This window comes from Dromiciops gliroides, chromosome 5 (genome assembly GCF_019393635.1).
Source record: "Dromiciops gliroides isolate mDroGli1 chromosome 5, mDroGli1.pri, whole genome shotgun sequence".
In the NCBI taxonomy this organism is placed as follows: Eukaryota; Metazoa; Chordata; class Mammalia; order Microbiotheria; family Microbiotheriidae; genus Dromiciops; species Dromiciops gliroides.
This window is the reverse complement of record NC_057865.1, coordinates 117336847-117361045: the sequence shown is the minus strand read 5'-3', so window position 1 is coordinate 117361045 and position 24199 is coordinate 117336847. Positions and strand designations below refer to the sequence as shown.

General features: G+C 46.8%; 1 protein-coding gene across 2 annotated transcripts; it reads left to right on the top strand.

Moving 5' to 3' along the window:
* Positions 1 to 1034: 1034 nt before the first annotated feature.
* On the top strand, positions 1035 to 18678 carry SMO (smoothened, frizzled class receptor). Of its 2 annotated transcripts, none has more exons than XM_043969344.1 (12): positions 1035 to 1389; positions 6661 to 6866; positions 8660 to 8869; positions 9618 to 9790; positions 10126 to 10345; positions 10429 to 10552; positions 12312 to 12404; positions 13559 to 13667; positions 14535 to 14720; positions 15401 to 15549; positions 16192 to 16326; positions 16958 to 18678. In XM_043969344.1, exons 1-12 carry the CDS (start codon positions 1050 to 1052, stop codon positions 17380 to 17382), a joined length of 2370 nt encoding a protein of 789 aa, XP_043825279.1. In that variant the 5' UTR covers positions 1035 to 1049; the 3' UTR covers positions 17383 to 18678. The 2 variants fall into 2 exon arrangements, with proteins under 2 accessions (XP_043825279.1, XP_043825280.1); XM_043969345.1 differs by lacking the exon at positions 1035 to 1389 and adding an exon at positions 6218 to 6321.
* Positions 18679 to 24199: the final 5521 nt, after the last annotated feature.

Genomic DNA, 24199 nt, shown 5'->3' with positions numbered 1-24199 from the left:
CTCTAAGGTCCCGTTGAGCCATAAAACCGTACCAAGAGGAACTGAAGAGGAGAAAGACGCTGAAAACACAGCGCAGAAGTGGGACTATAATCGAGAGGTCAATCCTAGAGGGAGGGAGTGTTGTGAAATACAAAGGTTAGCTTGATGGTGTCTAGGCCCCTCTTCTTCCTACCAAGGCTCTATTCTGAGACAAATCCCTAAACTAGGACCTAGGAAGAAGGATCTTCGCTCTTGCAAGTCATCGAGATGTGGGAGAAGAATCCCTATCCCAAATCTGACACTACCCTCTGGCTCGATCCAGTTCCTGAGATAAAGAAATCTGGGAAGCATCTCCCAACTCTCCAGCCCTGTTGTTTGGGGCGGGCTGCTCGGAGAGTAGTCTGATTCCCCTTTTCCCGGCCCCCGAGACGGCGGGGCTACCCCTGCCCCTCCCCTCTCCTCCATCCTCTTCCCTCCCCTCACTCGGTCCGTCCCTCCCCCCCGGCTGCTAGTTAAGGGGGGCCGGGCTTGGCTTGCTGCGGCCCGTGCATTCCTGAGAGCCGAGCAAGGGCAACAAAGGAGCCGGGGAGCCGGCGGGGCTAGCTTGGGGTGCAGCGGGGTGCTCAGCGGGGCAAGGCTGCGGCTTGGTCGTTGGAGGGCGGGGGCGGAGTCGGGGGGGGTGTCTAGAATTTACAGCCCACGCACAGCTGTGTTTGCTGGGCGCGCTGGAGGCTTTTATGGTGGGAGGGGGAATGGGTATGAGAATTGGGGGGTCCGGCGTACTCCAGGTGCTGAAGGAGACTTGGGGAGTAAGGCGGAGGGGTGGGGGCCCCAGATCGGGGTCCGGGCTGCAGCCACCCCAACCATGGGCCGCCAGTTACAAAGTTTGCAAAGTTGGGCGCGGAGGGGTCGGGGCGCGGGCGGCGTCCAGGGGGGGCCGGAGAGGGGTTCGGGGGACTCCCAGGAAGTCTGAGCGGCGCCCCCGGGACATTGGGTGCTCGTGTGTGCGGCCGGGGGGTTCAGGGAGGGAGGGGGCTGTCTCTCTTTCTGCTGAGTTGGCGGGTTTGGCCATGGCCGAGGCTCGGCCCGCGCGGGGGCCGTCGCTCCAGCTACTGGGGCTGAAGCTGCTGCTGCTGCTGCTGCTGCTGCTGCTGCTGCTAGGGGGCCCGGGCCAGGGGGCGGCTCTGAGCGGGAACAGGACCGGGCCTGGACACTGGAGCGGGAGAGCGAGCGGGGCCGAGACCGGGCCGCCCCCCTTGTTGAGCCACTGCGGCCGGGCAGCCCCTTGCGAGCCGCTGCGTTACAACGTGTGCCTGGGCTCGGCGCTGCCCTACGAGGCCACCTCCACGCTGCTGGCCGGGGACTCGGGCTCCCAGGAGGAGGCGCACGGCAAGCTCGTGCTCTGGTCCGGTAAGGGCTTGCAGCGCTGCTCGGAGGGCCATTTTGGGGGTGATGTGGTCCTAGCAGTGGGGCTCGGGGGAAGGGGAGAGGGAGGGAGGGAGGGAGGGAGAGAGAGAGAGAGGGAGAGAGAGAGAGAGAGAGAGAGAGAGAGAGTGAGTGTGTGTGTGTGTGTGTGTGTGTGCGCGCGCGCGCGCGTGCACTGGGAACGCTTTAGTATTGAGGTCCCATTGCATGCAGGATGCAACAGATGGGGGGGGGAGGGGGGAGGAGCAGAGGAGCCTGAAGTAAATGACTCGTATACATTAGGCACTGAATAGATGTTTTTTTTTTAAATTGAAGTGAAGAGGCAGGTTAGATTAGGGGGACAAATGATACTAGATGAGTTGAGAAATGGGGTAAAGCCATAGGGAAGTCGATACCCTAAGCAGGAGCAGTAGGGATCCAGTTCAATGTTGCCCCAAAGTACTTCTCCTTAGGTGGAGTTCTCAGGGTTACAGAGATGAGGTCTGAGTGACAAGAGATAAGATCAGTGACTGAGGGATCTAGGGGAAAGGAAGAGGAAAAGCAGGAAGACTGGAGGGGATTTATTCATTTGGAAAGGGAATGTGAAGGAAGGAATTGAGATATGAGAATATTGTTAAGGGAAGGAAGAGTGGAGGGTGAAACCCAAGAAGGGGTAGTTGAGGGTTAAGTCAAACAGAGCCAGAAAGTTGGGAGATTTTTGATTCGTGGTCAGTCTGATGGGTTGTGCCTTCATTCCCCCCCCACCCCCTTTGCTTCAACCTCAGGTTAGATAGGCAAGGATCTTTCATCTGAGTGTTCTCAAGTGGAAAATAGGGACTGTGATGTTGGCCTGCAGCAAGGAGAGAGCAAAATAAAGCCAGGAGCCTTTTATGAGCTCTTTATACTATTCTAGACCTCTGAATCCTTAAGTTGGAAAGGACTCTCCTAGTACACTTCAATCTCAGATTTTTGGAGCTCATGGATGATTTGCATTTAGGATTGGGGAGGCACTGAACTTGGTAGAATGGATCTAAATGGGTCCTTCATTATCAAACTTAAAAAAAAAAAAAGGATCTCCTAACTGCTGGCCTACTACCTTAGGAGCTCATGGTTGTGGAGGAATCGTATCTGTATAAAATATACCCAGAACACTGATTTGGTTTATTCCCTTGGGCCTAGGCAGGATAGCAAAAGAAGAAAAGGCCAGAAGCATACATAGTATTTGTTCTAGGATCATAGATTTAGGACTGGAAGAGACTTTAGAGATCATTTAACCTGGGGTCAGGGGACTCACAAGGAGTCCATGGACAGATTTCAGGGGTCTGTGAACTTGGATAAAGAAAAAAAATGACATCCTTAGTTCATTAACATCTGACTTAAATTCAGCATTTCTGTTAGTTATTTTAGAACAATATTCTTAAGAAGGGGTCCATAGGCTTCACCAGAAAAAGGATCCATGCCACATGCAAAAATGGTCAAGAAATACCGTTCTGGCCCAGTTCCCTCATTTTACAAATTGTGGAAACAGAGACTAGTTCAAATTAAGTGAGTTGCCCAAGGGCACTGCATTTGAACCCAAGTCTTTCTGACTCAATCCGGTACTATCTACTAAACCATACTGCTTTTTTGTAGCATATTTGCTGTGTCCCAAAGCTCAGAGACATATCCGGAGCAAGTATAGTAACTTCTGATAGAGAAGTTTAGAAATGTAGTATTACCTATGTTTATTATAGCATGCTATAATAATATAACCCTAATTCTGAGGTGATGCAGTTTCACTGGTGCCAGAGAGGATAGGTCAAAGGGTGAAGAGCTGGACAACAGCAGTTGGGGTCCAAAATTCTCTGGGGGATGGAGAATATTGCAATCGACAGTTTGGTATAATAGAAACACTGGGCAGCTAGTGGGATAAAAGAACTGGGTTCAGGGGGGCAGGTAGGTGACACAGTGGATGAAACACGGGCCCTGGATTCAAGAGGATCTGAATTCAAATGTGACCTCAGACACTTGACCCTTACTAACTGTGTGACCCTGGGCAAGTCACTTAACCCTCATTGCCCTGCAAAAAGAAAGAAAGAGAGAGAGAGAGAGAACTGGGTTCAGATCCAATCTCTCACCCTAGTAAGCTATGTGACTTCATCCAAGACTTACTCTCTGAATCTTGCTTTCTTCCTTATTGAAAATGGGGATAAGACCTTTAGTACCTACTTTCCAGAGCTTGTTGTGAGGACCAAGTGAGATAAAAGCAGATGCTTTTTAAATACCTTTTTAAGCTAGACTATTTAAATTAACGAAAAATGCAAGAAGGTGTGTACCAGGTGCAAAAAAACATTAGCTTCATTTCTGAAGGGTCAGGGCCAAAGAAGCAGGCCCAGATGCCAAGCACCCAGTTGATTCTTCTCACCTTCAACTTCTGTCTTCCTTGACTCACTCTCATCAGCTCAGCCCTTTCATTTTGTTGGCCTATTGTATGATATGTGTATTACTATTACCCTAGGTAATGTGGAGAAACAGAACAAGGAAAACATGGCTTGCTTGGATCCATGGGGTGTATGGGTGGGAGGGTGAATAAGGTTGACGTAGATCTTGTTTAAGACCCATAGTCAGTTACATGAGCTGATTTGAAGAGCAGTTTGATCTGTCTCAAAGCTGGGGCCTTGCCCAAGAGAAGGACATAGTTGGTAAGGCCTCACTAAACACTGGAGATGTTTGTGTGGGGTCCTAGCCATCCCAGAAGGCTGTGCATAACCTAGGTTGCTTTCCTAAGTTGTAAATTCCTTGAGGACAGGAATCATCTGCTCTTTACTTTTCATAAAGGCTGCACGCACCTCAGCACTCCCAGGTACAGATGAAAGAGGTTGAAATGAACAAAATCAATTACAACACAATAAAACATAGACAATACTACATTTTAAAACTAAGGCAATATGCAATCTATAGGGCTCTTAATGTATGGATTAATGGCCCCTGTTTCTATTTGAGTTTGACACCATTGGTCTAGAGGACTGAGTACTAGCAGATGTAGTTTCCCCATTAGATTGTAAGCTTCTTGAAGGTAGGTTTTCTTTCTGTATTCCTAGAATTTAACACTGCACCTGGAAGTTGTTATTGTTTAGTCATGCCTGACTCTTTATGACCCCAACACTGTCTATGGAGTTTTTTGGCAAAGATATTGGGGTGGTTTGCCATTTCCTTCTCCAGTAGATTAAGGCAGAGATTAAGTGACTTGTCCAGGGTCACACAGGTAGTAAGTGTTTGAGGCTGGATTTGAACTCAGGTCTTCCTGACTCTAGGCTCATCTCTAACCACTGAGCCACCTTGTTGCCTCTTATACCTGGAAAGTAGCAGGTACATGCTCGTTAATTAGTAGATGATGGTAATCATGCTCAGCTAAGAACCTGAAAGCTTTGGGAGAGCTACTTTTAACGGAAATTTGTATTTATCTTATGAAATTTACCAGGTCAATTTAGATCTGGGATTTCTCTTGGATCTTCTGAATTTCTAGCCCATGCCTTCTTCCAGCTTCTCCCCACATCCAGAGATTCCAAATGAGAAGGAGAAGGATGTCTCCTAAGCTTTGTCCCTTTCCGAACCAAGCCTAGCTCCCAAACAGTTCCATTTAACAGACATTTATTAAATGCCTACTTTGTACCAGGTCACTCTGCTAGGGGATATAAATGAAAACAGTCCCTACCTTGGAACTTGGTAGGAGGGCAAAGAAGGCAGTGCCAGGTACAGCCAATGAGCATGATTGTTGCTGGTCTATCAATGCCCAATACTTCCCCATCCCCTTGGCCCTACAAAGCAATCACTCCCATTAGTCAATAAGTCACCAAACATTTATTGAGTGCTTCCTATGCTCTGGGCAATGTTCTAAGTCCAAGAGGTACAAATAAAGGTAAAACACAATCCCTGACCTCAAGGAGCTCACATTCTAATGGATAGTGTCCAGAGAAGAAAAAGGGCAGTCCAGTGGGGAAAGAACTGAATTCAGATTCAAAGGATCTGGGCGAAAATCTGAGCTCTGCTGCCTCCTGCCTGTGTGACTTTGGGTCAATTGTTTCACCTCCCTGGGCCTCGGTCCATTATATTAGGCCTTCCAGCCCTAAACTTATGACCCTGGGACCTTATAAAATGGCAGAGTTACCCCATTGCTTGTTTGGGGTCAGGAGGTGGAGAGGAGTAATTCTGATGCACAGAAGCCTGTATCATTCACGGGATGGAAGAAATTTTTTAGTTTTAGTTTTTTGTTCTTGTGGGGCAATGCAGGTTTTGTGACATGCACAAGGTCACACAGCTAGTAAGTGTCAAGTGTTTGAGGCTGGATTTGAACTCAGGTCCTCCTGAATCCAGGGTCGGTGCTTTATCCACTGCGCCACCTAGCTGTCCCTGAGGAAATTTTTTAGGATGTTCCCTCTCAGGAAGCCTGAAATTGTGCCTTTGCACTTTGTATGGCTGCTATCAGGCCCATCACAGTGTGCCCTGGAGACACCCTCATTGTGAGGAGAGCTGTTAACTTATTGTGTTAGATCTCTCAGTGCCCCGGTGTGCTTCAGAGGATAGGGAGTCTTCCACGAACACAGCCCATTGAGTAATTTCACCCTAGATCCCATACTGCTGTATGTCATCCCCAATACAGCTGCCTCAGGGACAGACTTTTACCTAATAATGAAGTAGGGATAGGTTAGGAGGGGCTGCTTGGGGACAGAAGAGGAGAAAAAGGGCTGGGCCCCAGGGATGAGCAGTGGGCAGGGGTGATGGGGCTGGGTGGAGGGTTCCAGTTGCCTATTTCTGGCACCTTCCTGCTGACATGCACAGAGTCTACTCTGTTTTTCTCCATCTGACTTCCTGTTTCTTCTCTCTCTGGCCACGGAGTACCTGGCTCCTCTGACCACCTCTTCCTATGCTCCCACCTCCTCTCTGTTTCACCTCAGCTTGGTAAGGGGGAACGAGGGTTCTGGGGGTTGTAGCAAGTGGAAGAGGCTTCTGAGGTCTCTTGAACTGGCAGCATACTCCACTGAGTGAAGGGGGTGAGGGTTTCTTGCCTAGCTGTCTCAGGTTTCCCCCCTTTCCACTGATTATGGCAGTGAAAGGCTTCGAGATCACTAGTACAATGTGTTACCCTGATTTAATGCCTCTGGCCATGCCTGGTCCGAGGGGTTACAATGAGGAGTGCCCTAAGACACAGTGGGGGTATTTGCAGTACCATCTTTAATCAAAGGGGAGGGAGGGTCTCTTTCGCTGCTCTGTTTATCCTCACTGCTTCCTTCATCCCAGGCCTTCGGAATGCTCCCCGCTGTTGGGCAGTGATCCAGCCCCTGCTCTGTGCTGTCTACATGCCCAAGTGTGAGAATGATCGGGTGGAGCTGCCTAGCCGAACCCTGTGCCAGGCCACTCGGGGACCCTGCGCCATTGTCGAGCGGGAACGGGGCTGGCCTGACTTCCTGAAATGCACCCCAGACCACTTTCCAGAAGGCTGTCCAGTAAGTACGAATGAAGACCAGGGGATTCCAAATATGACAGGGTACTGGATGTAGGGAAGTGGTCCAGGGAGGGCAGGATGAGGGGGGCAGGCTGCCTTGTCTTTCATAGTATAGTTATCTCTTCCACATAAGGGGGCAGGGTTAGGAGCATAGCAGATTTCAGTCTGAAAAAATCAGGCCCTTCCTTCATAAAAGTGAAGAAGTCTGAATTATTATGGTATTAAAGGATAAAATATCAGGGGCAGCTAGGTGGCGTAGTGGATAAAGCATTGGCCCTGGATGCAGGAGGACCTGAGTTCAAATTCGACCTCAGACACTTGACACTTACTAGTTGTGTGACCCTGGGCAAGTCACTTAACCCTCATTGCCCCACCCCCCAAAAATATCTAATATCTTGATATTATACAATAATATATATATATTTTATGTATTTCCAAGTTTCTAAACTTTTTCTGTATCATCTGCTGGCCTTTGTGTGTTTTCTGCGGCTTCCACAAAAGAACCAAATTCCCATTTAATTTGTCATGATGACACTCTTTAAAGCAAAAATGTGATGGAGAAAGTTGCAGTGTGGAAGGGATCCTCTTCTTAGTTATAGAGTAAGTCAACAAGCCGTAAGCACCAAATGAAACAAATCAAACAGAATCAGCTTGAATGGCTTTACCACACATCAAACAAGTAGACCTCAAGTGAGGGGGAACCCATTATCTCTGTAGGCAGCCAGTTACATTTTGGGGGTGGTTCTAATGGTTAAAAGTTTTTCCTTATATAAGCCTCAACTACCTCTTTCCAATAATAATGATAATGATAATGATAATAATAAAAATCTGGGGGCAGCTAGGTGGCATAGTGGATAGAGCACTGGCCCTGGTTTCAGGAGGACCTGAGTTCAAATCCAGCCTCAGACACTTAACACTTACTAGCTGTGTGACCCTGGGGAAGTCACTTAACCCCAATTGCCTCACCCCCCCCAAAAAAAAATCTGGAAATAGAGGAGCCCTAGTATAGTATTAGACTATGACAGGAGATGATCAATTTGTGATCAGATTGGTATGTTTGAAAAGAAACAGAGTAGGACCCAGGAAAACATGAGCCACTGATGAGCTGATCAGCCAGGCCATAACCAGTGCTGGGTGGGGCAATGGATGCACACCTGACCCTGAGTTAACAAGTCCCGAGTTTGACTCCTGCTTACTAGCTTTGTACTCCTGGACAAATAAATCCCTTAACTTTTTCTAGGCCCAGTTTCTTCATCTGGAAAATAGGAATAATTAAAGCACCTTGGAGAATGGATAGGGGATCAGATGAGCTAACATGGAAAGCATTTTGCCAGCCATAAAGCCCAATCTAGATGCTGGCTTCTGTCATTAGTAGTGGTATTATTGGAAGGGATCCCTTGGCTAAGTATCTAGGATGGGAAGCCATCACTGTCCTGACTTTCACACTTATTCCATGGAGACTAGAGGCACATTTGTAGAACAGCAGCTAGAGAATGGTCTGCAAAAGAATTGGATCAAGGGCTAGGTCCACAAAATAGATTTTAAATGAAGTTGTTATCTGTTATTGTCAATACTAATTTTTACACATCGTTATTATGCAAATTGATATATATCATTATACGTATATATGTACAATATAATGACAAATTTCTATCCATTATTATAAACATATATGAACATTGTATATATTATAAACATGTATATAAACATTTATATACATGAGTATAAATGATTCCTGACCACCATTTTCCCCATTCTCTTCTTCCCATCTTACCCACCCTGATGATATCCTAGAATGAGGTGCAAAACATCAAGTTCAACAGCTCAGGACAATGCGAGTCGCCCTTGGTCCGCACAGATAACCCCAACAGCTGGTACGAGGATGTGGAAGGCTGTGGGATCCAGTGCCAGAACCCGCTCTTCACGGAGGCTGAACACCAAGACATGCACAACTATATCGCTGCCTTTGGCGCCGTCACTGGCCTCTGCACCTTCTTCACCCTGGTCAGCCTGGGAGGGTGGGGAGGAGGAAGGCAGCACCCTGGGTCTTGAATACGGGAGGCCAGGGAGGTGAGGAGGCCCCCAAGGATGGAGGAGTTCAGTTCAATTTAACAAGTGTTAGGGGCAGCTAGGTGGCGCAGTGGATAAAGCACCAGCCCTGGATTCAGGAGGACCTGAGTTCAAATCCATCCTCAGCCACTTGACACTTACTAGCTGTGTGACCCTGGGCAAGTCACTTAAGCCCCATTGCCCCTCAAAAAAAAAAAAAAAGTGTTAGGCATCTTCTGTGGGCAAGGCATTGTCCTAGGCCCGGGAGACTCAAAGACAACAAATTCAGTCCTGACCCACAAGAAGCTTACATTCTCGAGGGACTGAGGAGGTGCAGAGTAAACCCAAATAGAAGCAAATACCAAGTAGTTTCTGGTCGAGGGTAGTGAGAACGCCTGGAGGCACCTTAGCTTAGCCTTTAAGGTTGGTAGGGGTTTCCAGAAGAAGTGAGGAAGGAAAGCCTTCCAGGCACAGAGCACGGCCTGGGCAGAGGCAGGGAGAGGTGGGCAGGGGTGGGTGCTGCCAGAGATTAAAGTCAGGAGCACAAGGAGGATACTAGGTTTACAGGAAGTAGGAGAGGGACTGGTTAGGGAGCATCCACGCCATGCGGAGGGAAGGGCTGGGAGTGGACGGTGGCAGTGGGGAGTCCAAGGCGGAGGTAGACAACACAGTTCTTCCTGAATGTGCCATTCATCACCCTCAGGCCACATTTGTTGCTGACTGGAAGAATTCGAATCGATACCCTGCTGTCATCCTCTTTTATGTCAATGCTTGCTTCTTTGTGGGTAGCATCGGCTGGCTGGCCCAGTTCATGGATGGTGCCCGACGGGAGATTGTTTGCAGAGCTGATGGTACCATGCGGCTGGGGGAGCCCACGTAGGTACCCGGGGAACCAAAAGGTGCGGGGGAAGGAAGTTGGGGAGAGGTTAGCATATTCTGGTCTTTGCACCAAGGAAGCATCAACTTGGAATTAGAAAAACCCAGCATACACTTCAGATCCCAAGCCTTTGGAACCTGTGTTTAGCTCATGTCCCCTCACCCCTGCCCCTGTCGCCTTGGGGTCAGGTCCTCTCTGCTATAATTGGACATTGTCCCTGTATAGAGTCCCTGTAAGCTTGGTCCGCTGAGTTAACGGGGGTATTTTAGGGATTTGGTGGGGGAAGAGAACAGTAGGACGGCCTTGTCTAGTGACTCCGTATCTGTCCCCACAGCTCCAACGAAACCCTGTCCTGTGTCATCATCTTCGTCATTGTATACTACGCGCTTATGGCGGGCGTGGTCTGGTTTGTGGTGCTCACCTATGCTTGGCACACCTCCTTCAAGGCCCTGGGTACCACCTACCAGCCCCTCTCTGGCAAGACCTCCTATTTCCACCTGCTCACCTGGTCACTGCCATTTGTTCTCACCGTGGCCATTCTTGCTGTGGCCCAGGTACAGGCTAAGGGAGGGGTTGGGGTCCTGGAGGGCGTGGATCCGGGTGCGGTATCATGTGACCAACTCCCCTCCCACTTTAGGTGGATGGGGATTCAGTGAGTGGCATCTGTTTCGTGGGCTACAAGAATTACCGTTACCGAGCTGGCTTCGTGTTGGCCCCGATTGGTCTGGTGCTTATTGTTGGAGGTTATTTCCTCATCCGAGGTGAGTGGGAGACCCCGGATCAATCGGTCAACAAGTATTGATTGAACTCTACTCTGTGTGAGGTAATAAGCATTAACTGACATCTTATTTAGTGCTTCAAGGCTTGTAAAGGAATCTATTGCAGGGTGTAGTAGTCCACACCAGTGATCCCTGACGTTGGGGGAGGCTGAAGCTGGTGGGTCACTGGAGCTCAGGAGTTCTGAGCTTGTGTCCATCAGACATCCATATGAGGTCTGGCACCAATACTGTGTGAGCCATTGGGAACAGGACCAGAAGGATGCCTTAGAAAAAGCAGACCTGCACAGAATGGAAAAACAGAGCAAGCCAAAGCTTCCATGCTTTTCAGAATTGGGTTAGGAACCATACATAAGCAGTCACTGTTTTCCCAGCATGGAAGACCCAGTCTCAAAAACACCAACAAAAGTACTTTAGGGGCAGCTAGGTGGTGCAATGGATAAAGCACTGGCCCTGGATTCAGGAGGACCTGAGTTCAAATCCGGCCTCAGACACTTGACACTAGCTGTGTGACCCTGGGCAAGTCACTTAACCTTCATTGCCCCACAAAAAAAGAAATAAGAATAAACTTAAAGGTGGCGAGTAGGTGGCACAGTGGATAAAGCACTGGCTCTGGATTCAGTAGGACCTGAGTTCAAATGCAGCCTCAAAAACTTGATACTTACTAGCTGTGTGATCCTGGGCAAGTCTCTTAACCCTCATTGCTCTGCAAAAAAAAAAAAAAGAAAGAAAAACAAACCCCAAAACAAATACAAAAACAAAAAAACAAACAAAATCCAAATATTAAAAAAAAAAGCTTTAGGATTCATATAATATTCTTATGATGCAATTCCTATAAATGTTATTGTTCCATTTTATAGATGAGGAAACTGGACCTCAGGTGAAGTTACTTGGTCATAGTTCAAGAGCTAGTAAATTTTAGGAATGAGATTCAAACCCAGGTCTCTCCTGATTTCAAACCTCACACACCTTGGTATGCATATTGTGCTACTTGGCCCAGAAAAACCTTCTCAACTCTGCCACCTTAACCATGAACAACCTTGGCCCATCCTCTTGCCCTGATGGAGGCGTTTATACCACTTTCACATATACCCTCACGTCCCAGTTTCCCACCCTACATATGTACCTGTCATCCTCTCCCCAACAGTACATAAACACTATGTATGTTAATGATCCCTGTGTCAGACTTCCATTCCCGCTGTATCTTATTTTCTCCTAAACTCTTTTTTTTTGGGGGGGGGGGCAATGAGGGTTAAGTGACTTGCCCAGGGTCACACAGCTAGTGTCAAGTGTCTGAGGCTCGATTTGTACTCAGGTCCTCCTGAATCCAGGGCCAGTGCTCTATGCACTGCGCCACCTAGCTGCCCCCTCTCCTAAACTCTTATTTGTTCTGTTCTCTTTCTGTAATTCAGTTTACACTCAGTCTCTTCACCTTCATGTGTGCCCCTATTGAGATCTCCATTTTATTCTCTATCCTCTAGCACTAACTTGACCTGTCAGCATTGGTTAATACTGGACCTATCTTTCCCCTTGCATCAGCTCCTCAAAGTGCTGGTTTGTCCTGTTCCTGGTGTGTTAGTCCTCCGTAGAGTTTTGAGTGCCTTATTTAATCCCCACTGTTCCCAAGCTCAAAGTCAGCACAAAGATAACTACCCCTGGTTGGTGTGCTATCACACACATGGCTCTTCTCTGTGGGATTCCCTTGGTCGATAACCTTTGAAGTGCTTTTTCTGTTTTTTTCCAGGAGTTATGACTCTCTTCTCTATCAAAAGCAATCACCCTGGGTTACTGAGTGAGAAGGCAGCTAGCAAGATCAACGAAACCATGCTGCGTCTGGGTGAGTAGGGCTGCTCTGTAACACCCGCCAGTCCTTCCATTCAGTTCAGTTCAATTTAACCAGCATGTATTAAGTGCCCAGCACATATGTGACATTCTGCCAGGACACAGAGAGAAAATGACCAATAAATAGCCCATGCCCTCAAGAATCTTTCTTTTGGCAGCCAGGTCATCTCGAGAATAGAGTCAAGAAGATCCAAGTTCTTTTTTGGGGGGGGTGTTGCTGGGCAATGAGGGTTAAGTGACTTGCCCAGGGTCACACAGCTAGTAAGTGTCAAGTGTCTGAGGCCGGATTTGAACTCAGGTACTCCTGAATCCAGGGCCAGTGCTTTATCCACTGCACCACCTAGCTGCCCAAGATCCAAGTTCTAATCACTGAGTAGTCACTGTAGGACCATAGGCAAGTCACTTACCCTCTTTCAGACTCAGTTTCCTCATTTGTGATAGTAATAGTTCCTAGTTCCGAAGGTTATTTCAAGTATCAGATGAGTAGTGTGTGTGAGACACCTAACAGACATCAAAGTGCTACATAAATGCTATTATTATTATATATTATGTTGCCCCTTTATACTCCACTCTTCCAAAGATGGGAGAAAGGGGTAACAAATGGGTTTCAGAGAAGGGCTCTTAGAGGTGGCAGCAGGGGGAAGCTGTCTGTACTATGACTCAGTGAAACAAATGAACAGAGACAAAGGACTGGGAAAATCCAGGCAAACAGGATGTTCCTAGGTACTGCCTATCCACCTGAAGTAGGAGGGGAATTGGAGAAGATAATGGGTCGCACAAGACCCTCCACATCCCCAACCCTCTTTAGTCTCTGGCCCCTCTTTCTGGGCTACAGAAGAGCCTGATGTTTTAGCCTGTGCTGTTTCCTATGATGTCTTGCTTCCCGCTGCAGGGCCCTTCACTGGTTGGACCCATTTCTTTTTACTTTCTGTTGAAAGGAAGTAGGTTCAGTACTAGACTACTTTCTGGTAGTCTAGTACTGAATCTAGCTTGTTAACACCGGAGAACTAGCTGCCTTTAAGCACCATTTGGGGGCAAGCTTCCTTCTCCCTGCTTCTCTCTTCCCTGGTAGTGGGTTCTAATCCACCCAGCAATAGCATCACCAAGTAAGGGATGGAGTAATAGGGTAATACCTCTGCTCTCCCCTAGGCATTTTTGGCTTTCTAGCCTTTGGCTTTGTGCTCATCACCTTCAGCTGCCATTTCTATGACTTCTTCAACCAGGCCGAGTGGGAGCGAAGCTTCCGGGACTATGTGCTGTGAGTATGGGGCTCAGCCTCTGGAAGGGGAGTGAGGGAGGAGCCTGGGCTGCAGTAGAGAGAAACTGGACTGCTGTGTAGAAGTGCAGGAGGACATTTTTTGCAGCCTCTGAACCAAATAGCAGCCAACATTGGCTCATTCTGTGTCTAATGCCTGTGCCTAACATGTCTCCTCCGTGCCTTATAAGTCCCTTGGTGTAATCTGGTTGTTAAGGCTTCTTCCTTCCAGGCCAATCTCAAAGCTCCCTATTACTTTGACTAGCTTATCTCTGAGGTCTCTTCCAGCTCTAACTCCTGTGGGTCTGTGGGTCCCATCAGCCCTCATGTCCTCAATTTGTGGCACAGAACTATGTTTTGTACTTGTTAGCATGGCTTTTGTAATCATTAGCAAGTTACTTCATGCCTTACCTTCTCTAATTAGGCTATAAATTGGCCATAGGGACCATGTCTTCCAATTTTGTGAATTCCTTCCTAGCAACTAGCTTCAGTTTCTCTGCATAGCAGTTAATTCATGATTAAACTTGGAGATGTGTTTAAAGGGCCAACAGTCTGAAATACCTCCTTGAGCTTTTCCTACATTTACCAGAGTCATAGGAATGATGGATCTGAGAGCAGGGAGCACAAGTAGCTTCTGAGCTAGAGGACAGTACCCTTGCCATATTTTAACATTTTATTAGAAGATACCTGCTCACATTCTGATTTTTTTCAGACCAAATTTCTTTCTGGCCCTAGAATGAAGGTTCTCACTTATATGTGAGGCCAGTATAAAGGACTGGGCTAAACTTTTGGCAATCATGGGGTGCTGGATATCAGAGGGGGCCTGCTGAGTCATGTCCTTCCCCCTCCCCCATCCCTCACCACACACAGGTGCCAAGCCAACGTGACTATCGGGCTGCCAACCAAGAAGCCAATTACTGATTGTGAGATCAAGAATCGTCCCAGCCTTCTGGTGGAAAAGATCAACTTGTTTGCCATGTTTGGCACTGGTATTGCCATGAGCACTTGGGTCTGGACAAAGGCTACTCTACTCATCTGGAGACGTACCTGGTGCAGGTGGGGCAAAGGCACAATTTCAGGCTCCCTGAGAGGGAACATCCTAAAAAATTTCCTCAGGGGCAGCTAGGTGGCGCAGTGGATAAAAGCACCGGCCTTGGACTCAGGAGGACCTGAGGTCAAATCCAGCCTCAGACACTTGACACTTACTAGCTGAGTGACCCTGGGCAAGTCACTTAACCCTCATTGCCCTGCAAAACAAAACAAAACAAACAAACAAAAAAAGAATTCGTTTGTATTCGTAGAACCCAGGATACTTCTCATCTTTTTTTTTTCTTCTTCTCTTCTAGAAAGACCTTTTTTCTTTGGGGTCTGTGATAGTTGAGAATTTGGGTCATCAGGGAGCTATCTTATCACCCCTTGAGCACTTTAGTGTTTGTGCTTAGAATATTCTCTAGGGGTGCAGCTAGGTGGTGTAGTAGATAGAGCACTGGCCCTGGAGTCAGGAGGACCTAAGTTCAAATCCGGCCTCAGACACTTAACACTTGCTAGCTGTGTGACCCTGGGCAAGTCACTTAACCCCAATTGCCTCAAAAAAAAAAATAATATTCTCTAGGGAAAGTGTAACAGGAGAGAATCAAAGCAGGGTGGTAAGGAGTGGTCAATTACTATTCTTCCAAAAATGTTGATGGGAAATCTGTTCCCTGCCCCCTCTCTGTCACAACCTCTCTTCCCCACAGGTTGACTGGGCAGAGTGATGATGAACCCAAACGAATCAAGAAAAGCAAGATGATTGCCAAGGCTTTCTCTAAACGACGGGAGTTACTACAGAATCCAGGCCAAGAACTCTCCTTCAGCATGCATACTGTGTCCCATGATGGGCCTGTGGGTGAGGTTCTGTCCCATTCCCAGCCCCAGCAGTTGTCCAATAGAGGATGGCATGGAGATATGAGCCGATCCTTGGCTGTGGGAAATTATACTCTTCCTTCCTCTCTCCCTTTTCTCTTTTCTTTCTTTTCCACTTTCTCCTTTCTTTCCTTCTTCTTGTCCTTTATGTCTGTCTTTCTCCTTTTGACAGGATGATTTGACTTCTGTGGTGGTCCTTTGGCTTTGCTAATTACTTTCCACCCCTCTATCCAGTGTCCCATTCGCTGAAGTCAGCCACTGTTTGAGAGACTTTGTTCTTCTCTATGCCAGCATGGTACAATGAATAAAGATCTGACCTCAGTCAAGAGGATCTGGGTTCGAGTCCTGCCTCTGGTACATTCTAATTGTGTGACCCTGACCAAATCACTTCGCCTCTAGACAACTCTCGAAGACTCTAAGTTGCAGAATATATACTGCTCTGAGTTGGTAGAGGGAGGTTCCGTACCTAAGGTTCTACATCAGTGAAATCATAGTGTAAAACAAAATACAACTTTCCCTGTGGAATACAAGTATTGGCTGAAGGTGACTGGTATGAAGAAAGAAAGGGGTTTCAGGCTAAGCCCATGATGATGTTATTTAGCCATCCTTTTCTTTGTTTCCATAGCCGGTTTGGCCTTTGATCTCAATGAGCCCTCAGCTGATGTCTCCTCTGCCTGGGCCCAACACGTCACCAAAATGGTGGCCCGAAGGGGAGCTATCCTGCCCCAGGATGTGTCAGTCACTCCTGTAGGGACTCCAGGTACAAGGGGCAGAGATTGGGTGGGGAAGAGAAAAGGGGGCCATGGGTTACTGGAGATGACTCCAGGGCAGAGGCTCGTGAGCTTTTTTTTTGTGCAGTGGACCCCTTTGGCAGTCTGGTGAAATCCGCAGACCCCTTGTCACAATCATGTTCTTAAAAATGCATAAATTACAGAGGAAACCAATTATATTGAAATGCAGTTATCAAAATTTTAAAGTTTGCAGACCCTGGGTTAAGAACCTTTGCTCTGGAAGGGGTAGTAATAAGTTGGGGGGGAAAAACCAGGAATGGTGAGATCTGGGTATTAGTTTTGGCTCTTACTTTGCTTTGTGACCTTGATCTTAACTTCCCTGACACTTGGTTTCTTCATCTGTAAAATCAGGTGGTTAAACCTGATGAATTATAAGCTGCTTTCCAGAGCTACACTTCATGGAACTTGGTGGCACTAGAGCCTCAGGCTACTAGGATTGAGAGGTTACCAGGACAAAACAGCAAATCCTAGAGCTGGAAGAACAGGTGGTCTCAAATGAGTGAGGGGAGGTGGGCAGAGCCAAGGGAAGGATTCCGTTAGCTCCCTTGTCCCCCACAGCATGGCGAAATAACTGCACATTCTCTTTCTCCTTTCTCCTAGTACCCCCAGAAGAACAAGCTAACAAGTGGCTGGTTGAGGCAGAGATCTCCCCAGAGCTACAGAAACGCCTGGCAAGGAAGAAGAAGAGAAGGAAGAGGAAGAAAGAGGTGTGCCCTCTGGCACCAGCCACGGAGCTTTGCCATCCTGTCCCTGCGCCTAGTGCAGTGCCCCGCCTGCCTCAGCTACCCCGGCAGAAGTGCCTGGTGGCAGGGCCCTGGGGAGCAGGGGAGACCCATCGACATGGGGCCTGGACCCTCGTCTCCAACCCTTTCTGTCCAGAGCCAAACTCTCTCCAAGATCCATTTCTGCCAACTCCGCCAGGCCCTGTGGCCTGGGCTCAGGGTCGTCGGCCTTGTCTAGCCCCCATTCATTCCCGTACCAACTTAATGGAGGCTGAGTTACTAGATGCTGACTCAGATTTCTGAACCTGGGAGAGCAGGACCTGGGTTGAGGGTGGGGGTAAGTGGCAAATGGGAAGAAGTAAACTCTGGTTCCCTGACTCCATCAGGCCAGGGCCAGGAATAGGCAGCTTTTTCTCCCTTCCCTTTTGCCTGTTCCCCAAGGCATCTCTTATTCCCAGAGACCCCGAAGGCCCAGTACCCTCCCAAGGGAGTTATTTATCTCTGGCTCAGGATAGCAGAACTGTGGGAAAGAGGCCCGGCTAGCTAGATTTCCATGGCAGAACTGCTCTGGTTCTCAAAACTGCCCATTACCTGGTGGGTTTTTCTTTGGGGCAGAAATCGATAGCCAAAGGCCCTCATTTCCCCCCCAGCCAAGCAGGAATTGGGCTGAGGACAAACAGTACCTGAAAGAGTGGTGATAATACCCATTGCCTGGTATGCTGGCAATAAAGGTACCAGGCAGGAGAGAGGCAACGGTGCCTGTAGAGCTAGGCCTAAGAAAGAAACAGAGCCTGCAGCTCTGAGCCGAGAGACCCTCCAGTCTCAAAGGCAAAACCCTACTTCTCAGCAGCTGTCAGACAAGAAGGCTGAAGCTAGGAATGATAGTGTTCACCCAATTTTGTGTCCTGGCCTCTTGTCTGAAATGGGACAGGCAGTTCCCTTCTTCCCTTTTGAAGCATGAAATGGGGAAGAGGATTGATGGCCCCATTCCTGAAAGGCCAGAGTGTCCTTTAGCAAGGGCCCCACAGGTTTTACTGATGACCTGTATTTTAACCTTTTCTCCCCCGTCTTTTCCCTACCCTTCTACTCCTACCGGGCAAATTCATTCTTATCTTCTCTTTGACTTGTGTTGTTTTTTTCCTCTCCCTATTATATTTGCTTAGCACTCAGAGCTATATTCTGAAGCTCTGGCTAGTCACCTCTTTGCCCTTTACTTGTAGGCCCCATCTCCAGGAGAGACATTGGTTCAGCAATGGGGTCTCAAGCTATGGGTATGAACATTGGATCAAGAAGGAAAGTGGTGGGTTATCCTTTATGCCTCCAAGGGACAAATGCCATCTCCATTCTTGATCCATCCCCTGAGAAGTGGAGCCATTGTTCTGAGGGTCCGCTAGGGGGAACTACTCCAGAGGGGCAGATGTTGCCCTTCCCACCGACACAACCTGAGTACGGGTGTTTATCTCCCTACTGTTTTAACCTATGGTACCATTTCTTCCCATTCCCCGTCCGCCCTCTTCCCAAAAGTCAGGCAGGAGAAAGCCTTTGAAGCTTGTTGGGTTCTAGGCCAGGGCCATGGGGATTTGGGTGAAGGAATAGAAATAGCCAATAAAAGATTTTCTACAAATTCTTACCTTGCTTATTTTCCTGAATGACTTTGCTTTGGGCTCCGTGTTTACCTGCCACTGTCCACCACAATATTTGAATCCTCCTGTCTATTGAGCCCATTTCTTGACCCAAGTTCATGGTGTTCGTGAGGCCCACTTGCCATTTAGTTTTCCATAGAGAGAGATTTTCCCATGGCCCCAAGTCTCAAAGTCACAGGGTTGCCTTGGCAAAAGAATAGTAGGCGGGAGCAGCTAGGTGGCGCAATTGGATTCAGGAGTACCCGAGTTAAAATCCAGCCTCAGACACTTGACACTTAAATAGCTGTGTGACCCTGGGCAAGTCACTTAACCCTCATTACCCTGCAAAACTTAAAAACAAAAACAAAAGAATAGTAGGCTCAGTCCTCTTTCACACTGCTGAGAATAGTGCCTGGCATGTGGTGCTTAATAAACCTTTGTTGACTGTAAAAACCACCTTGAAGTACACCTGTGGTTTATAAATAATGCCAATTACTGGAATAAGTCTATACTATAGGAATAAGTTTATATTACAAGGTTCATGCCTTACTATGCCGCTTCCAGTCTGTAGGCCTATCAGAGAACCTGGATTATGTGCCTTCTGGGTTGCCAGTTCTCTGTTGTCTGGTTGTTGGCACTCAGATCCCCCTGAGGAAACACCCGCTAAAATCTCTCAGGCCAGAGACTTTTTTTGGGGGGGAGGGAGCAGGGCAATGAGGGTTAAGTGACTTGCCCAGGGTCACACAGCTAGTAAGTGTCAAGTGTCTGAGGTCGGATTTGAACTCAGGTCCTCCTGAATCCAGGGCTGGTGCTCTATCCACTGGGCCACCTAGCTGCCCCCAGGCCAGAAACTTTTAACCTTTTTCTGCTTCAGGGCCCCTTTTGACTGTCTGGTGAAGCCTCAACCCCTCTTTAGAATAATATTTTTAAATCCATAAAGCAAAATACAGTGGCAGGCTAGCATATTGCTTGAGTTGGAGAGCTCTGAACTTCAGCAGGGCTAACACCAATCAGGTGTCCACGTTAAGCCCAGCACCAGTATGTTGAGCCCTTGGTGTTAGGCCCAGTAGGCTTTCTAAGGATGGAGGAACCCACACAGCAGAGTCAAAGCTTATGAGTCAATCAACAGTAATGCAGTGGGGCAGCTAGATGGCGCAGTGGATAGAGCACCGGCCCTGGATTCAGGAGTACCTGAGTTCAAATCCGGCCTCAGACACTTAACACTTACTAGCTGTGTGACCCTGGGCAAGTCACTTAACCCCAATTGCCTCACTAAAAAAAACAAAAACAAAAACAAAAAAAAAACCAACAGTAATGCAGTAATGTTGGCCAGTGAGTGGCTACTATATGAGATAGAAAGACCCAAACAACAACAACAAAAACAAATGACCAACTTAAAAAAAAAAACAACAACCTAAAATACATAGATTTAAAAAGAAGCCAGTTATATTAGTGAGCAAAATACGTGTTTGAAAATTTCACAGACCACAGGACGAGAATCTCTAGCCCGGTTATCTATGATTTTCTTAAAATAATAAAAACACATCGGGGCAGCTAGGTGGCGCAGTGGATAGAGCACCGGCCCTGGATTCAGGAGGACCTGAGTTCAAATCTGGACTCAGACACTTAACAATTACTAGCTGTGTGACCCTGGGCAAGTCACTTAACCCCAATTGCCCCCCCCCCCCCCACACACACAAACAAAACACAATAACACATCAACATAGGCAGTATTGTGCATATTCACAAACCTAAGTTCTTGAAACTTAGGGCTTATCAACAAACCTAGGGTACTGGGATGCCTATGAGGGAACTTCATAGTACTTGTAAACCTGGAACAGGCTGTAGAGAATGAGGAGTATTGACAAAGATGTGAAAAAGGCTTGCAGGAGTACCACATCAGGAAAGGGAAGGAAGTAGGAAGGCAGCAATTGCTGCCAATATGTCTAAAGAAGGAACCCGCCTCTTCCCCACTTTGAGGTTGCCTGTAGGCAGTATATAAAAGCAGGAAAGTGGGGACCTCTGGTGTTTCCAAATTGTGGCTCTTGACAGGAGAGAGAATTTTGGCAGAGCACTGTGGCTGTGGAGAAGCTGTGTACCTGATTATCTTTCCCTCTGTGGTGTGTGTAGAGAAGTCTCATGCCTAAACCTGTATTTAAAGCTGTCTTCTGTCTTTTTGTTTGTTTGTTTGTTTGTTTGTTTGTTTTGTTTTGCAGGGCAATGGGGGTTAAGTGACTTGCCCAAGGTCACACAGCTAGTAAGTATCAAGTGTCTGAGGCCGGATTTGAACTCAGGTACTCCTGAATCCAGGGCCGGTGCTTTATTCACTGCGCCACCTAGCTGCCCCTGTCTTCGGTCTTAATCGTACTTTAGAATGAACCAAAGGGCTGGGCAATAATGACTACTACCACAAGATCAATGCTAGCTGCATTCTAAGAATATACTGAAGGACTGGCCAACGATGACCATCACAAGATCGATGCTAGCTGTATCCTTGACAACATCCTTTACCTCCAGAAGCAGTAGAAAAATACAGTAGAAAAAGCACGAAATTTGGAGCCAGGAGAACTGGATTCAAATCCTCGCTCCAACACATCAACTTCTGTCATCTTGGGTAAATCATTTTACCTCAAGTTTCCTTGTCTTTATGATGTGGAGGCTTAACTAAATGACCTTTTGGGGGGAATATGAACCCTGCAGCCTTACTAATCGAGTCAGTTCTGTTGTGTCTTTGTATCTAGGCTTCCCTCCCGGCTTTCCTGATTGTGATGTGGCGAGACCATTGAGGCTCCTCATGCCCTTCCCTCTCCTCCTACTTTACTGAGGGGCCCTCTATCATTAGGTCCCCCTTCTCTACCACTCCACACCCAAATCCTCCCCTCAGCATGCCCTTTCGTCTCCTCTTTTGCTCCAGTCTTTGATGAAGAAGTGTCCCTTTTCCTTGCCCGGCTCATCTCTTCTACTTGAGTCCCTGTTGCCATGCTAAGATTGCTCCTCTCTTCTTCTTGGCTTTAGTTCTTTCTCAGTTTCTCCCTCTACCTTTATGACCCCTTCTCAGTCTCCTGACTCTGCCTGGAACCTTTTTGCTTTCTCTTTTTATGATCTCTCCCTTGGTGATTTTATCACCTCCCATGAATTCAGCTATCAGTTCTATGTAGATGAGTCCCAAATCTATATATCTCCCCTCCTTACTATCGATTGAACATCTGCAACTGGATGTCCTACAGCATTGGCATCTCAAATTCAACATTTCCAAAACAGAACTGAGTTTATTTTCACCAAACCCATCCTCATTCTCTTTTTATTTTATTTTATTTTTTTGGTGAGGCAATTGGGGTTAAGTGACTTACTTACCCAAGGTCACACAGCTAGTAAGTATCAAGTGTCTGAGGCCAGATTTGAACTCTGATCCTCCTGACTCCAGGGCCAGTGCTTTATTCACTGCACCACCTAGCTGCCCCTCATTCTTTTTCTGTTGAAGTTGCTCCCATCCTGGCTGTCACCGAAGTTCACAATCTAGGAATTATTAATGACTCCACCCTCTCCCTCACTAGCCCTCCTCCACTTCCATATCCACTTGGTAGGTGCTGGGTTTGGAGTCAGGAAAACCTAAGTTTAAATTCTGATTCTTAGAAGCTTCACAACCACAGGCAAGTCTTTTAATTTCTCTGTGCCTCAGTTTTCTCATCTGCAAAATAGAGATATTAATACCCATAGTACTTATATCATAGGGTTGTTGTGAGGCTCATGTATATAAAAAGCTTTTCAAACTTTAAACATCAGTTGTTGATTCTTTCTCAGCATCTGTTCCCTTCTCTTCACTCACCTCTACCTTTATTCAGGTCTTCATCACTTCTTACATAGCCTATTTCAATAGCTTCCTAATTGGTCTGCTTGCTGCCAATCTCTCTCCTTTCCAATTCATCCTCCACACTGATGCCAAATTGATATTCCTAACATAAAGATCTAACCAGAGCATGGCATTTAAAGCCTTCCACAAGATGGTTCTCTTCTTCCCCTCTGGTCTTATTTTATGTCTCTGCCTTTCACACACTCTCTTGTTAGGCAAATTGTCTTACTTGCTCTTCCTTGTATATAATATTCCATGTCTTGCTTTGATGCCTTTGTTCTTTTTTTTTTTTTTTTTGCGGGGCAATGGGGGTTAAGTGACTTGCCCAGGGTCACACAGCTAGTAAGTGTCAAGTGTCTGAGGCTGGATTTGAACTCAGGTACTCCTGAATCCAGAGCCGGTGCTTTATCCACTGCGCCACCTAGCTGCCCCTGGTGCCTTTTTTCTTAAGGTCTGGGATGCACTCTATTCATCTCTGCCTTTTGAATCCCAGCTTCCTTGAAGACATAGATCAGGTGTCAGGCTTTTCCTGATCCTTCCAGCTGTTAGACCTCTTTCTCTCTTGAAATTGTTTTGCATTATTTTGTGAGTATTTATGTCAGATCGAGGTAGTGGACTATAAGCTCCTTGAGGGCAAGAACTTTTTTCTTTTTGTCTTTAGATCTCCCAGCACCTAGTACATTGTCTAGCCTCAAATAAGATAATGTATGTCAAATTTTAAAGCACTATATTAATGTCAGTTTTTATTATTATGATTATGATTATGACAACGAGACATTCAATGGACATCTGTAGAACCAATTTGGAGCCAGAAGAGCAGGATATGAGTCCCAGTTTTTTCACTTACTAGTCTTATGAGGTTGGGCAAGTCCCAACTTTTCTCACCCATAAAATGAAGAAATTGGTTTAAATGACCTTCGAGGTCTCTTTCAAATCTGAATCCTTTGGACAGTGCTTTGTAAATATTCAAATGCTATGTAATTGTGAGGTGGTGGTCATTGTTCTTGCTCTACCTTTCCAAATCCTGTCATTTCATCTTTTTATTAGCCCCTAGGGGAGATAGAGAGACCAGACTTAGGAAAACTGGAGAATTCTCACTTTTAAAAAGACAGACTGTGACTGACCACCAGAGGGTGCAGTGGACCTTCCTTTTCCTTTTTCCTTTTTTCTTCTAAGAATGTTTTTGTCTTTTCTCAGTTACATGTAAAATCAATTTTAAACTTTCATTTTGTTTTGTTTTGTTTTATGTTTGGAGCTCCAAATTCCTTCTCTCTCTCCCCTCCCCTCTCCTTAAGAAGGCATGTACTTTGCACACGTATAACTTATAGCAGATCGATTACCATCTCAGGGAGCTTGGAGGAAAGGGAGGGAAGTATGGAATTTGGAACTCAAAACAAATGTGTTTTTACATGTAACTGGGGGAAATATTATTTGAAAAAAGAAACCATGCTTTGATATAGGTTATACACGTGCAGTTATGCAAAACATATTTCCATATTAACCATGTTACAAGAGAACAAAAAACCAAATAAATAAATAAAAAGCCAAGAGAAATAAATGGGGAAAAAAGTATGCTTCAATCTGCATTTAGACTCTTATCAGTTCATTCTCTGGAAGTTGACAGCATTTTTTTATGATGTCTTTAAGA

Excerpts from the sequence above, each read along its gene's own strand:
- SMO (XM_043969344.1), top strand. The coding sequence starts at position 1,050 with ATGGCCGAGGCTCGGCCCGCGCGGGGGCCGTCGCTCCAGCTACTGGGG. Across the intron at positions 6,867-8,659 it reads ACTTTCCAGAAGGCTGTCCA|AATGAGGTGCAAAACATCAA; the intron begins GTAAGTACGAAT and ends ATGATATCCTAG. Across the intron at positions 10,553-12,311 it reads AGGTTATTTCCTCATCCGAG|GAGTTATGACTCTCTTCTCT; the intron begins GTGAGTGGGAGA and ends GTTTTTTTCCAG.